Source organism: Opisthocomus hoazin, chromosome 19, assembly GCF_030867145.1.
Source record: "Opisthocomus hoazin isolate bOpiHoa1 chromosome 19, bOpiHoa1.hap1, whole genome shotgun sequence".
NCBI classification, from domain to species: Eukaryota; Metazoa; Chordata; class Aves; order Opisthocomiformes; family Opisthocomidae; genus Opisthocomus; species Opisthocomus hoazin.
In genome coordinates this window covers 13,692,646-13,705,570 of record NC_134432.1, presented here as the reverse complement: position 1 = coordinate 13,705,570, position 12,925 = coordinate 13,692,646, and the positions used below count along the sequence as shown (strand labels likewise).

General features: G+C 44.8%; 1 protein-coding gene across 1 annotated transcript; it reads left to right on the top strand.

Annotated features, from left to right (window-relative positions):
• Positions 1–38: 38 nt before the first annotated feature.
• SURF4 (surfeit 4) lies at positions 39–11,585 on the top strand. Its single transcript, XM_075439628.1, has 6 exons — positions 39–251; positions 7,676–7,862; positions 9,012–9,088; positions 9,712–9,755; positions 10,750–10,936; positions 11,186–11,585. The coding sequence occupies exons 1-6, from the start codon at positions 204–206 to the stop codon at positions 11,450–11,452; spliced, it is 810 nt and encodes a 269-aa protein (XP_075295743.1). The 5' UTR covers positions 39–203; the 3' UTR covers positions 11,453–11,585.
• The last annotated feature ends 1,340 nt before the right edge of the window (positions 11,586–12,925 follow it).

Sequence of the window (12,925 nt, the reverse complement as noted above, 5' to 3'; positions counted from 1 at the left end):
GGGGCCACCGTCCCGCCCCGCCCGCGCCGGCGCTGCCGCCCGCGCGGCGCCTTTAAGGCCTGGCCTACGTGGCAGCAGCAGCAGCCGAGCGGCGGCGCGGCCCGGCCCGGCGCTCCCTCGCTCCCGCCCGCCCGTGAGAGTGAGGCCGGGCCCCAGGCGTGTAGCACCTCTTTCCCCTCAGACACACGCACCCCGCCGCCGCCATGGGCCAGAACGACATCATGAGCACCGCTGAGGACTTCGCGGACCAGGTGGGTGCCCGCCCGCCTTCCCTCCTCCGGCCCGGCGGCCTTTGTGCGGTGGGGCCGGCTGTGAGGGGCCGCCTCGGCGGGCCCCGCCGGGGGGGGGTTAGGTCCAGCTGGGATGGCGGCGGCCCGGCGCGGGGTCGGGCCTGTCCCTCGGCGAGGCTGGGGGTTTCCTCAGCCGTGCTGCCTCTGAGGGGAGGTCGGCGGCCTGGCTGTCCGCCGGAGCAGGCCCCGCGGGAGCGGCGGCCCCCCGCCCTCAGGCGAGCTCTGCGGCCCCTGCTAGGCCGCTCGTACAGCGAGGCAGGCCAGCTCGCCTTGGGAGCTGGGCTGCTCTCTGGGAGTGGGTGAAGGGAGGGAGGGCAGAGGCCGAGCTGCTCTCATCTCCTGGAGAACCGTTCCGGCTGGCCAGTAGGGCATAAAGGGAGTGGGAAGGAGGGGTGGAGGTGGCAGGGAGGCAAAAATCTAAACCCTGACCCGTGTCTGGAAACCCAGACTGGAAGAGGCTTCTCAGCACTGTGATACCATGCTTAGAATTGAGGCAAAAGGAAAGCAAATGAACTGGTGTTGTCTTGTAATCCTTTTTACATTCACTTCAGCAGTGGCCCTTACAGATTTTTTTCTGCTAAGTAGAAGTTTGTGATCTCTTATTATTGCATGTGAGAGCAGAAATATTTTGAGTGTAAGTAGTTGATCTTCTGGTGATCGTGTTAGAAAGATCTTCAGTGTCACGGTGATTCATCTGTTTGAAAAGAAGAGGCAGCATCCAATCATGTTTAGCAAGTTCTCTGGAAAATCCGATTCTGCCTGCTTCTACAACTCTGGCTGTTGAGGCAGTGCGAGTTGTGTGGTGCACGATAGCAGGTCAGAGCTCTGAGGGGGCTGTGCTGCCTCTGCCTTTAGCTGAGTTTCACTGGGAAAACCTGTTCTGCGCTTCCTCCCCACCCCCAGATGGAAGGCTCCTTTTAGAGACGGCTTCTTGAGGTGCTTGGAGTATCCGTTTGAGGGGTATATGGATCATCTTCGTTCTCCTCTGTTTACTTTGGGCTCTCACCCCGTTTAGTGGGGGAAGTAAACTATCACTGTAGTGTTCAAATCATTCGCCAAAATTTGCACCACTTGTCCTGACCTTTTTATAACACCTCTCTGTTTATTCCTCTGGGACTATTTCTAGATGTCTTTAACACCCCTTTTTTCATATTACTGAAAGCTCTTTTGTCTAGCTAAAGTGCAGTTTGCTTCTTCCTGAAATGAGTTTTAAATGGCACAACATTATTTGTGCTTGCCCATGTTCTATTTAAAGATGAGTCTTTCCTTTAGCCACAGAATTTGCAGTGTTTGCATACACTTACCCATCAGATTGCAAAACAGTTTTTATGGCTTTCCAAGTAACTAACTCCTTTGATAGTTCTGCCTCCAAATAGCTGCCTCACAGCATACTCGGGTACTTTCAGTCCTGTGTATGCTGCTAAAACTCAGTGTCACACCGGTGTGGGAGTGGAGAGCTTTGCTGAACAATAACCTTTGGTATACATTGCGAGGTTAATAGTTGACATTACAGAAACTGTTAGTTCATCTTGGATTAAAAAAATTACTTGGAACACTTGGACTGAAATTATGTTGAAACTCCCCTTAATGGAGGCAGAAGCAGTGAAGCTGGACAATGGCTGTGCTGGGAGCTGAATGCATTCTTGCTGATAACCTTGCTTTCTCCTCTCCTACTAGTGCTCAAGACCTAATAAGTCTTAATTTCTGTAGCATAAAAGCCCTGTGGGAAAGTGTCACAGCTACTTCCATTGTTTATCAGCAACTACTGCATGTCTCTTACAAAAAGCAAGAATATTCTGTTCCTTAAATTCAAACATTAAAGCTTAGTTTTTCTCAAATATTGTATTTTCACTTTGAATGAGCAGATTAGGCCTTAGATGCCAAGATACTTGGTACTAACAAGTGGCTCTCAAGCCAGAGGTGAACTAGTGTGCTGAAGACGTGGTCTTACAAGGCAGCTAAGCTTGCCATGGCAGCTAGCTGTCAGTGGAAGAGGTTGTCCTGCTTCTCTCAAGGCTACATTCCCCTTCTCTCTCTCACTAGCACTTTTCTGTCACTGGACTAGAGAGCTGAACTGGCAGGAAGAAAAGAATAAAGCTTATTTTTTGCTGTTGATTCAGTTATCTCATTGTTTAGGTCAAGCGAGCACCAGTGCTGGTGGCGGGATCGCTTGTGATGAGGGCGAGCCATTCGGTTAGCTTGGCTGTAGCATGAGTTTGTAGCCTGCAGGTGCACAGTATGGCTGGTGAGCTGTTCTGCTCACTGCGCTGTTGGCAGATTCCAAGGACTGCAGTGGAGGAGGCAGCGACTCGGTGGGTGTTGGGTGGTCCTGTTGATTTTGGAGAAGCCAGCTTAGATATTGGGGAAGGTGGGAAAAGCTATTAAGAGATCTTAAAATCTAGATGATACACAGTGCAAGGAAATCGGGATCTTGGTTCAGAATGATGACCAGCTGCAGGCTTTGTGGGTTGGCTTGTTTTTAAGCCCCATAACACCAGCCCAATCTTATTAATTAAATAACTTACACTGAGAAGTTAAGTCCTCTTTTAGTGGTTCTTGGTAAAATATTACACGCTAAGCCCTTCAGTGCAGTTGCCGTGTACTGCTGACATTATCATACTGAAAATAGCTGTATCTGGGGCCTGTACTGAGTGGGTATATAGCTAGGGTTATAGAACTGGTTGTCCTCTGTAATCCCCATCAGAGGGAGCAGATCTCAAGCAACTTTTCTGGTGTCTGTAATAATCTTTAGGAATGTGGGTGCCTGGTATTTCTGCTGTTCTGAAAAACATTGTAGACAAAAATGCAAGGAGACTATTGAGTCATTGTACTGCAGTGAAAGGACTCTAAGGGAGAGATAGACTCTGGGGGTTTTATTTAATTTTCCAACATAAATGCTGATGCATGTTGTTCAGCTAATTCTGACATATCTGTATCCTATTTTGCAGAAAGCAGAAGGGAGAAGACAACATTTCATTGTTGGTCTGAACTTTTTTGTGTCTTATATTAAAAAACTGAATTTGGAAACTCTCTCGATAATGTGGGCATATCAGTGCACTGATCCTTTATCGTTGTAAGCCAAAAAGCCTATTCTGGTTAGGCTGGGAAAGAATCCTCACATGAAGAGAGACAGCAAAATGCAATACATGACTACTACATCGCTTTTTAAAGATTTGATTAATAAATAGCCTTTTGGAAAAGGGAATGGGTACAAAGCACGTGTTAGGAATGAAAAACATTGTCATGAGAAATTTTGCTGCAATAGAAGACCTGATTAAGATCGCTGGCAGTGTTCTAGGGGTCGGATCTCTCTTCTTGCCTTACGAAATAAGCAGAAAATCCTCTGTTCCCAGTTTTCACAAATAACTTGTAGACAGTGATTAGCCCAGTGTAATGGGTGTTACTGTTCTTGTGACTACTTGGTGGGACCTCCTGAAGTAGATACATACCGGTTGGTGAAAGGAAGTGATTTTTCACTCTGCCAGAGGACTGAGCATCCTGTTCCAGAAAAGATCCCTGGTGTCCCAGGCTGCTAGAGGTCCCTGTCCTCACAGAACAAAGCCATCCCTTAAACAAATACAAGCTAGGTATTTGGCATATGCCTTTATCAGAAGCCCTAGACTAGTAGTGCTGTGCAGCCCACAAGAGGGCTTTCTGCGTGGATTAGCAGACTGCTGTTCATCACCATGATCATAGCTTCCCTGACCCAAGAACACACACGTGTACACATGCAGAAAAGTCTTCTGTGTTTGGATGGAATATACCTAGGTGACGGCAAAAATTCCCAACTCCTGGCTGTATGTTTAATTAGTCTTAAAATACCTGTAATTATGCTGAAGAATATACTCTTAACAAAATGGACTGGATTTGTAACGTATTTGAGACTGCTGGAGGTGGGATGTAGTTTAGAAAGCATGGCAAGAGTCAAAACAGAATCGCTTATTACCTCTCTTAGGGCACACTTCTTCATGGGTTTGAATACGTCAAGTCCCCATTTGAAAAATGGGGTTTGGGCGGAGATTTGATTTAGGGATTCCTGGGTCCTCTTGTGCGTCTTTGCTTGTTAAACTAAGAGGATCATTTAAATCTATCTTTGCCTTTCTAATCCTGTTGGAGGGGGAAGTGGCAACACGAAGTCCCTCTGGTGTGCTGTTAGTGCCTTGGCTGCCAACACAGAACCAGCTGTTCTTCTTTAAAATCGTTTTCTGTTAGCATTTTGTTGTCTCTTCTCAAGATGTTTAGCCTCTTGCAAGGAGGCAGTATGTGCTGAGAACAGTTGATGCAAAGCCCAGAGCAGAATAAGCCATCCAGTTACTTGATGTCAGGAGTTTAACACTGCCGCCTCCATCCATCTCAGCAGTTTTGTTTTGGCTTATGTGTATTGTGCTTAGTGGAGTGCGGGTTTCAAGTCCCATGTCTTAGTTTATTAAGTGCAGCTACTAAGTTTCCCGTATGTGCTGCTTTTATCAATGTGAATCATAAAGGAAGTGGTCTCAGGGTGCAGCAGATGAGCTACATGTTGCTGGTGATGTGTAGGCACAAAGCCAGGGTGTCTGGTACTGTAAGTTCAGTCCCACTTATGGAGATCTTCTGTTTCTTTTAAGTTACTTTGTTAGTTAAAGGACTTAGGTGATTTAAACCTGAATCCTCTAACTGCAAAATCGCTCCATGTCTGTTATGTTCTCTTCCTGTAGTTATGTAATTTTCTCTTCCTCTCTCTCTGGATCTCCGTGGCTAATTGTTCTTTTGTCTTGGATTTTTGTTCATACAGTCTGTTTCTGAAGTTTTTTTACTTCAAGCTTGCTGTGTACAGGAATTTCAATGTGTGTGTGTAGCTCAGTAAATGCAGCTACATGAGTTACAGATGTCCAAAGATGATGTGTGCCATGATGAGGCTGCTTAGTGCTGCAGCTGCCTTAGGCTTCGGTCTTTCTGACTTGTCTGAAGCTGATTGGGTGTGCACACTCATGTTTAATAGATAGCATTAAATTCCCTCTGTGTGCCACGAGAATGGGTAAATGCTAACTGTGTTCCTGGCTCCTTCACCTGGGCTGTTGGCAGCCGTTTCCTTTCAGGGAAGGGGAATGTGAGATCAGCTCGCATGACCCACTTCAGAACAACAAAGATGAGGCCTGGAGACAGCCTCCCTAATGTTTGCTGCTTTTTTCAGCCTTTCCACAGCAGTGTTTTTTTCCTTTTGCTGCGGATGCTCAGCACTTGTCCTCTTTCATTTCCTTCTAGACTAAAGTTGCCTGTTCTGCATCTTGACAAGGCAGACTTACTTTACAAACCACATTTGGTTTTTGTACTATTTACGAAACTTTATTCTTAATATACCTCAGCAAGTTTACCCAAACACACAGTGAAATCGAAAGAGAAGAAAGCTGTAAACCAAGATGTGGGTCTCAGTCCGTGACAAAGATCTTCTGACTCATTCATCCAACTGTTAATATGGCTTAAAAAAAGCCTGAAGTGGCAGTCCTGAGTCAGAGTACAGCTGCACTTAAAATGCACATGATTAGTTTGAATCTTGACCCTTAGACTCTGGATGCATGCAATACAACTAATGCAGTTTGTTTTGATATTAACTATTAAGCATGTTTGTTGGATTTTTTTTTTTCTTATGATAATCTTCAGTTACACAGTAAGCAAGGCTTGTCATTTGCATAGGGTTTGGAACAGCCTTCAGCATTTGCTAATTACTGTGGCAAGAATAAACTTTCAGAAATGGCTTTAGTCTCTTCCCCACACTCCCATATATACTGAAAGCATGCAACACTGCTAGAACTTAAAAAAAAAAAAAATTCTGCTCGAAAACTGATCAGCTATGTTGTCTAACATGAAATTGATGTAAATACTGATTTATGAAAGAAAAGATTTGTGTACCTTTTCTGTCCATTTTTTCTAATACAGTTCAGTGCTGTCTGGAAGACACTTATACACCTGTGGGCTCTTCCACCCCTTTTCATGCTCAAAGTATTCTAATATTGCATAAGCTCTGTGAATCAGTGTGCCTTACAACACATTGAACTTTGTGTGGGATAATGGGGTTTTGTTAAATGGCTCCTCCTCCTAGGCCTAATGCAGGGATCTCTGTGGAGCCTGGCAGTTCTGCAGGAAGGCTTGTGGCATGGGCATTCACTTTCACAAGTGTGAACCTGCCCAAACTGCTCCTGTCACCTGAAGATAGAAGCGTGCTAGATAATCTTGTAAAGTTAGTTTTAGATTAAATTTACATTTGTTTCTTACTAGACTGCACTTACTCAAACAGTGGCATACACTGACTCCAAATGTGGGCTTCTAGTGATCTGGCTAAGCTGAACCCATGCATGAAACGGGCCAGCCAGGTGATGGCCCGCATTCAGTGGGATGATGCATCTCCTGGTCGAAGTCTCCATTGAGTAATAATAACCAGTGCTGTCTAGGAAAGTGGGTGGCAGTTAAGCACTTGTCATAATGCAGAGCTGTAAGTTTTCCTGTGTCTTATTGAGCATGTTAGTCTAGACCCTGTTTGGCAATTCTGTGTTTGTTCCTCTATAATTACTGTAATTGTAGATGAAACTAATGAGTGAGCTTGCAGGATGTGGGTCCAGATACATCTTGCATTCTCAAGAACTGAGGCTCAGCATCTGTTGCATGATGATATGATTTCAACTGCTACACTGAATTGTGTATATAAATGCCTATTTTCCTTCTGCAGAGGGTGCTATTTGTAATGGAAGTAAAAACCATATACTTGGGTAGAGGGTGTGGTTTCATGCAATGGCCGTGCTGGTCTAATAGCTGCTGCTGCTACACAAGTACATGTGCTTTGCACTGTTGCTTTTCTGAGCTGTTAAAGGGAACTAGCTTGGCAGAAGGTTTATTAATGTTTTTTAATTTGTACAGAATTAGTCTTCTGTCAGCCTGACTCGCTGAATCAGTTTGTGGAGTGTTGAGTGCCTGAGCATGTGGGTGGGAGTAGGATTGCCCTTTACTCAACTACAGCTCCTGGCTATCTGATAGTTGAGCTGTAAAATGAAACCCTGAGATAGACAAACTAAAACCAAGGTCAGCCTTCGTCTATTAAGAGCTCCATCAAAACACAATTGTTCTTACATAGAAAGGTGCTGCTGGGTTCTGCTTTTCTCAAGTGCTTGTCCAAAACGCTCTTGGGGTGGAGCACGGCAATAGGTTTCCCCCGCTTCTCCCAAGTGTTTTCAAACTTGAGTGGAGAAGAATTTCATGAAATACAAGTCCCAAGTGTGTGTTTCTCCCTAGATGTTGATGACCCTGTGTGCATGAGAAGTGCTGACCTCAGTCTGCAAAGTGCATGGATCTGTTATGCCTTGAATATCACCTTGCCTCCCTTCCTTCCCTGCTAACGATGCTGTCTGCCCATGCAGTTCCTGAGGGTGACGAAGCAGTACCTCCCTCACGTGGCCCGCCTGTGCCTGATCAGCACCTTCCTGGAGGATGGCATCCGCATGTGGTTCCAGTGGAGTGAGCAGAGGGATTACATTGATGGCACGTGGAACTGTGGCTATTTCCTGGCCTCCATCTTTGTATTCATAAATCTCTTCGGACAGCTCAGTAAGTGGCTCTAAGGCTGTTTAGGTGGATGCCAGAGCACTCCAGTGTGTCTGCCACCCTGGCTCATGTAAGCACTGTGAATCATGTAAGCATGGGACGCCTCACTGATTTCTTAATAGCCATTGACAGCATAGGACTTATAGTACTACATGGGCTGAATGGAAGGAACTCTTAACTGACCTGCTCCAGCCTTTCCTGGCAGCAGTCTTCGAGAATTTTTTGACACACTATCTCTGAGTCAGAGATGCCAGGAGTTCATTAGGAGAATCTGTTTTCAGTTCTGTACGTGCATCTGTAAACACATAACCCACAGTCCCTGGATTCTCTAAATGAAATACTTATGTTTTCTTAAACAGGGCAGTGTTAAGACTTTCTCAGCCTGCTGTTTTTATGGGTATTAACCCATAAACCCCTTATCCTGCAGTTGGTACACTTAAGCCTGAGAGAGACGCTTGTGTCGGAGATTTTCAGAGCGCAGGAATCAAAATAGGCCCAGAAGCAGAGCTTCTCTGCATGTGCTAGGTGGACTTAGGGTATCAGAAATGGAGAGAAGTAAAATTCTTTTCTGTTTATATTAATGTCCCTGATCTGCTGTTCTTGATTGCTCTGCCAGTTTCTTGTCTTGTGTCTGGGTTTAGATTTTTACTCTCATTTTTGTGTAGAGAGTCCGTTTAATTTAATGTAGTTACCAGTCCTTGTGGCGAAGGCTGTCAGTGCTTTGTGACAGAAGACTTGAGGAAGGGTATAAAACAAAAGCTTTCATGGAAAAAGAGTGCAGCATGTTTGCCCTAACAGTTATCTGATTAAAAAGAAAATTCATGAGGAGTTGAGTTTCTTTTTAACTTCTTTTAATGCCTTAACACTGATAGCTGCCGTACAGTGCTGTGTGTTGGGGACTGCATTCAGCATGTGCTTACCCTTTGTAAAATAAAAGATACTTCTGGAATGATAAAATACTTTAAAATGCACTAAAACTTCTTGGTCTCAAAGTGATTTGTGCCAACATGCTGTTAAAATTTCCTGCCTGATGTTCTCTGTGGAACAGTTGAAAGAAATTGAGTCTGCTCAGTTCAAAACAAGTTAGCATTCCTGCAGCATCTTTTTCTGTGCAAGCCAGAAGTGTAACTGTGTTCACTTTCCCCAACTCAGGCGGCTGTATCCTGGTGCTGAGTAGGAACTTTGTGCAATATGCCTGCTTTGGACTGTTTGGAATTATAGCATTACAGGTAGGAGGCTTAAGTCTTCAGCCCTTCTAAATGGTATCTTTCACATCTTCTCTCTTAGCCCCTGTACTACCAACATATCTAAACACAACTCGCAACCCTGGAATTTTCCTCCGCCCTGGCCTAGTGCCAGTCCTCAAAGGCATTGAACTATTTTGCTGCTTCTGTTCTGCTGACATCCCGTATAGATCCTTGGCTGTAATTGCAATTAGTCAGCTGCAGATGCTGATTCAATACTTGACCTTGACCAATTTAGCAGAAGTAACTTGCAGTTTACCTGCATGTCAGTAACGTGCCAAATGTGGAACTCGGAGTTGCTTTGGCCTTCAGCACACAGCTTTTATAAAGGACTGTCCCCATCACAGAGGATTCTAGCTAGGAGCATCCTGCCTCTTCAAAACTGATGAATTTTTGTGGGGGCTAAAGCACAGGTCAAATTCTGGCTTCTGTTCCCTGTTTTACAGTGACTCACTGGACCACATTGATGTAACCTACCTTATTTCCTTCAGTATAACATACTTCTAATTGACTTCTGCTATGGATAGCACAGGCTTGAGATTATAACATAAGCTTAGAACTTCGGTGTAATTTATATGGTGTTTTAACCTCTTTTCTTCTTTGCCTAGACTATTGCATACAGCATTCTATGGGACCTGAAATTCTTGATGAGGTATGCCTGCTTCTTAAAGTTTTAATCAAAGCAGAATGAACACTTCTGTCTGTTGCTGCTACTTGCTGACAGAGGAGGTGATCTTTGTACATAGTATTTCTAGAAAGAGTTTACAGATGATGCATTTATGTTAAACAATAAATGACAGCACTTAAGAAAAAAGTATCAGTTCTTTTTTTATCTGTGTTAAACCATAGACAGCAGGCTCAGTGCTGTAGAAGGGAAAGACTAATTCTAACTCACTTAGATCCAAGTGCTTCTGCTGCTAACCTCCTTGCTGAGAGCTCACAAACAACTGTCTGGACTGGAACAGTGAGCTGCTATTATTTCCTAAATGGCTAAAATAGCAACTGTGCTTATGCATGACTGAAGCCATTTTCCAAGAAAACTAAAGCATGTAGATGTTGAAGTGGTTTCTGAGATTTTAAATCTCTGACTAATTCTCGAAGTAGAAGACAGGGTTCTTAAAGATAAGCTTTGTTGTCAAATCCTGAGTGATGACTGGCTGTTACCTTTTCACCCCTCTCGTCTGGGGGGAGGGTGGGAGCAGCACAGGAGCTCTACTGTGGGTTTACTACAACCCTGTAAATGTGTAACTTCTCAGCAGTACTGCTGTTCTGTTTTCTCAAAGCAACCTCTGAACTACTTGGCCATATATGGCTAAACCTGAGGTACAGAATAACTTCAACACAACTAAATTCAGGCTGTAACAGATGCTAAGCAACTGTGCCTGAGCTGCGGGTGCTGGCCTTCTCTGGCAGGCTGTAGGTGTCTACGCAGGCTTGTGTAAATTATTGTTGTGTACAGTGCTGCTGTTGCAGCTGTGAAGTGTAACGCAGATGCACATCGCAAGGTGCAGAGTGGGTCACTCCTCCCTAGTGTGCAGATTCTTACTGAGTTGGAATTGTCAGACAGGACTTTAAATCCACATACCTATGCAAACCGTAACAAACTGATTTTATTTTTTTCTTCCTCCATTTCTATGTTTCTGTAGGAACCTTGCCCTTGGGGGAGGCTTGCTGCTGCTTTTGGCTGAGTCGCGCTCGGAGGGGAAGAGCATGTTTGCTGGTGTCCCAACCATGCGGGAAAGCTCTCCTAAGCAGTACATGCAGCTGGGGGGCCGTGTGCTGCTGGTCCTCATGTTCATGACACTGCTACATTTTGATATGAACTTCTTTTCAGTAAGTATCTGAGTATAAACGTGGAGTTAATGAGTTAAGGAACTAGAATCTAGTACCAACTCCCAAATTGGCTGCAGGACCTACTCAATGCTTATCATTTAAATCTGTTTTTTAGTAGAATTAATATTGAGAAAAGTTGATAAATCATCTGTGCCATGACAGTCTGTTCTGCTGAACTTGTCCATGCTCTGTTGTTTGTGTATCTCTTTAAGAACAATATGTAAGCTTGTGGGCTTTTTTTCTTTGCAGATTCTGCAGAACATTGTGGGCACAGCCCTGATTATCTTGGTGGCAATTGGCTTCAAGACTAAGCTGGCTGCCTTGACTCTAGTCATCTGGCTGTTTGGCATCAACATCTACTTCAATGCCTTCTGGACCGTCCCAGCCTACAAGCCCATGCATGACTTCCTCAAATACGATTTCTTCCAGACCATGTCTGTAATTGGAGGGCTCCTTCTCGTGGTTGCACTGGGCCCTGGTGGAGTCTCCATGGATGAGAAGAAAAAAGAGTGGTAACAGGAATAGCAACGCTTCTTGGGACATAACGTATTAAGTCCAGAACTGATTCTGTATGGATTCAACAAAAACTGCCAGCATTTTACACGTACATGCCCCCTTCCTATTAAAGGCACAGATGTTTCAAATTTGATTTACAGTGGCACCAGTGGTATAATAGATGAAACCCTATTTCTTCAAGGAAATGTTGCCTAGGTTTATGCTAACTTCCTAGATTTGGAACTAACCCAAGGAACCTGCATTTTGCTGACACTTCAGCGAGTTGCAGTAGAACAGTTGCTGTCTTTAATGTCAGCAGTGTTTTAAAATTTGAAGTACTGTGAGCAGATACAGCTCTATCATTCAGCGTGCTGTTGGATTCTAGCTATAACTAAAAAAGTGGATCCCCTTTCTCGCCTTCACCAAAACTGTCTTGTGCATAATGAGTTCCATTGCTGGTTATAGCATTGCTTCTCAAGGTGGAAAGCAGCATTAAAAAAAAAAAAACACTGTTACTTTGCTGCTCAGAGGCCTGTAACTCAATTTTTGTTTAACAAGAGGGGTGATCTTTCCTGCCCCCAAATAGAAGGCAAAAAGAAAACCCTGAAAGTAGTTGTACCCCTCTCTAGGTAAGAAAAGGGAGAGGGTTTTCTAACATGTCCCAGTTCTGCTCTTGAGGGGAACAAGGGAGAATCCTGTATGGCTGATTTGATTTCAAGAAGGAAGGAGGGGAGATACTCCTGCAGAGACAGAATGTTAGATTCTGTTAAAATTCTGTGCCAAAAGAACTATATTCAGCATTTGTTCCCCAAAGTTGCCCTTCCTGTATTCCCAAGAAGGGAGCCAAGTTGTGCTGCAGGTTCCGTGATAAAAGCTCCTTCCTACTATTAACCAGCTTCCATCCATATATGCCCCAAATTCATATCTGAATTGCAGGTTATTGGTGAAAGTGTCTTCAGAATCACAGAAACCCCCCTTTTTCCCTGCATTCGGTACATGCAAGATGAGAGCAGTCAGTCTTCTGATCTGTAGTCTTTGTTTTGTAGATTCACTTCTGTCAGTCTCTCAGCTGTGACAGTCCCACTGGTCTGAACAGCGGGAGAGCCGGGGTGCTGAACTCTTGGGTGCAGCCCCTTCTCTCTGCCATCTGGGCCCACATGAGAGGTGTGCAGGGAGAAGATGTGGCAGTCTGCTGTGTGCTGCCATAGTCCCGGTTCTCAGCTCTGTATGCAGCTACAGCTGAAGAATGCAAGTGCAAAGCCTGCACAGTGAAAAAGCAGCCAGGGATGTAATGTGCGCGTTCAGAGGGAGGAACTCCTCAGCATAATGGTGAGGAGGGAGGAAGGCCCTGTCTTCCCCTCTCAGTGCCACAACCTCTGTGCCATGAACATGCTCAGTGCTGCTCAGAGGAGGCGTTTTGTCCTCCACTAGTAAACCAGGCGAACCTGTTTCACTAGATCATGAAAGAATTCTAGAAAGCATGAGCCCTGCTGA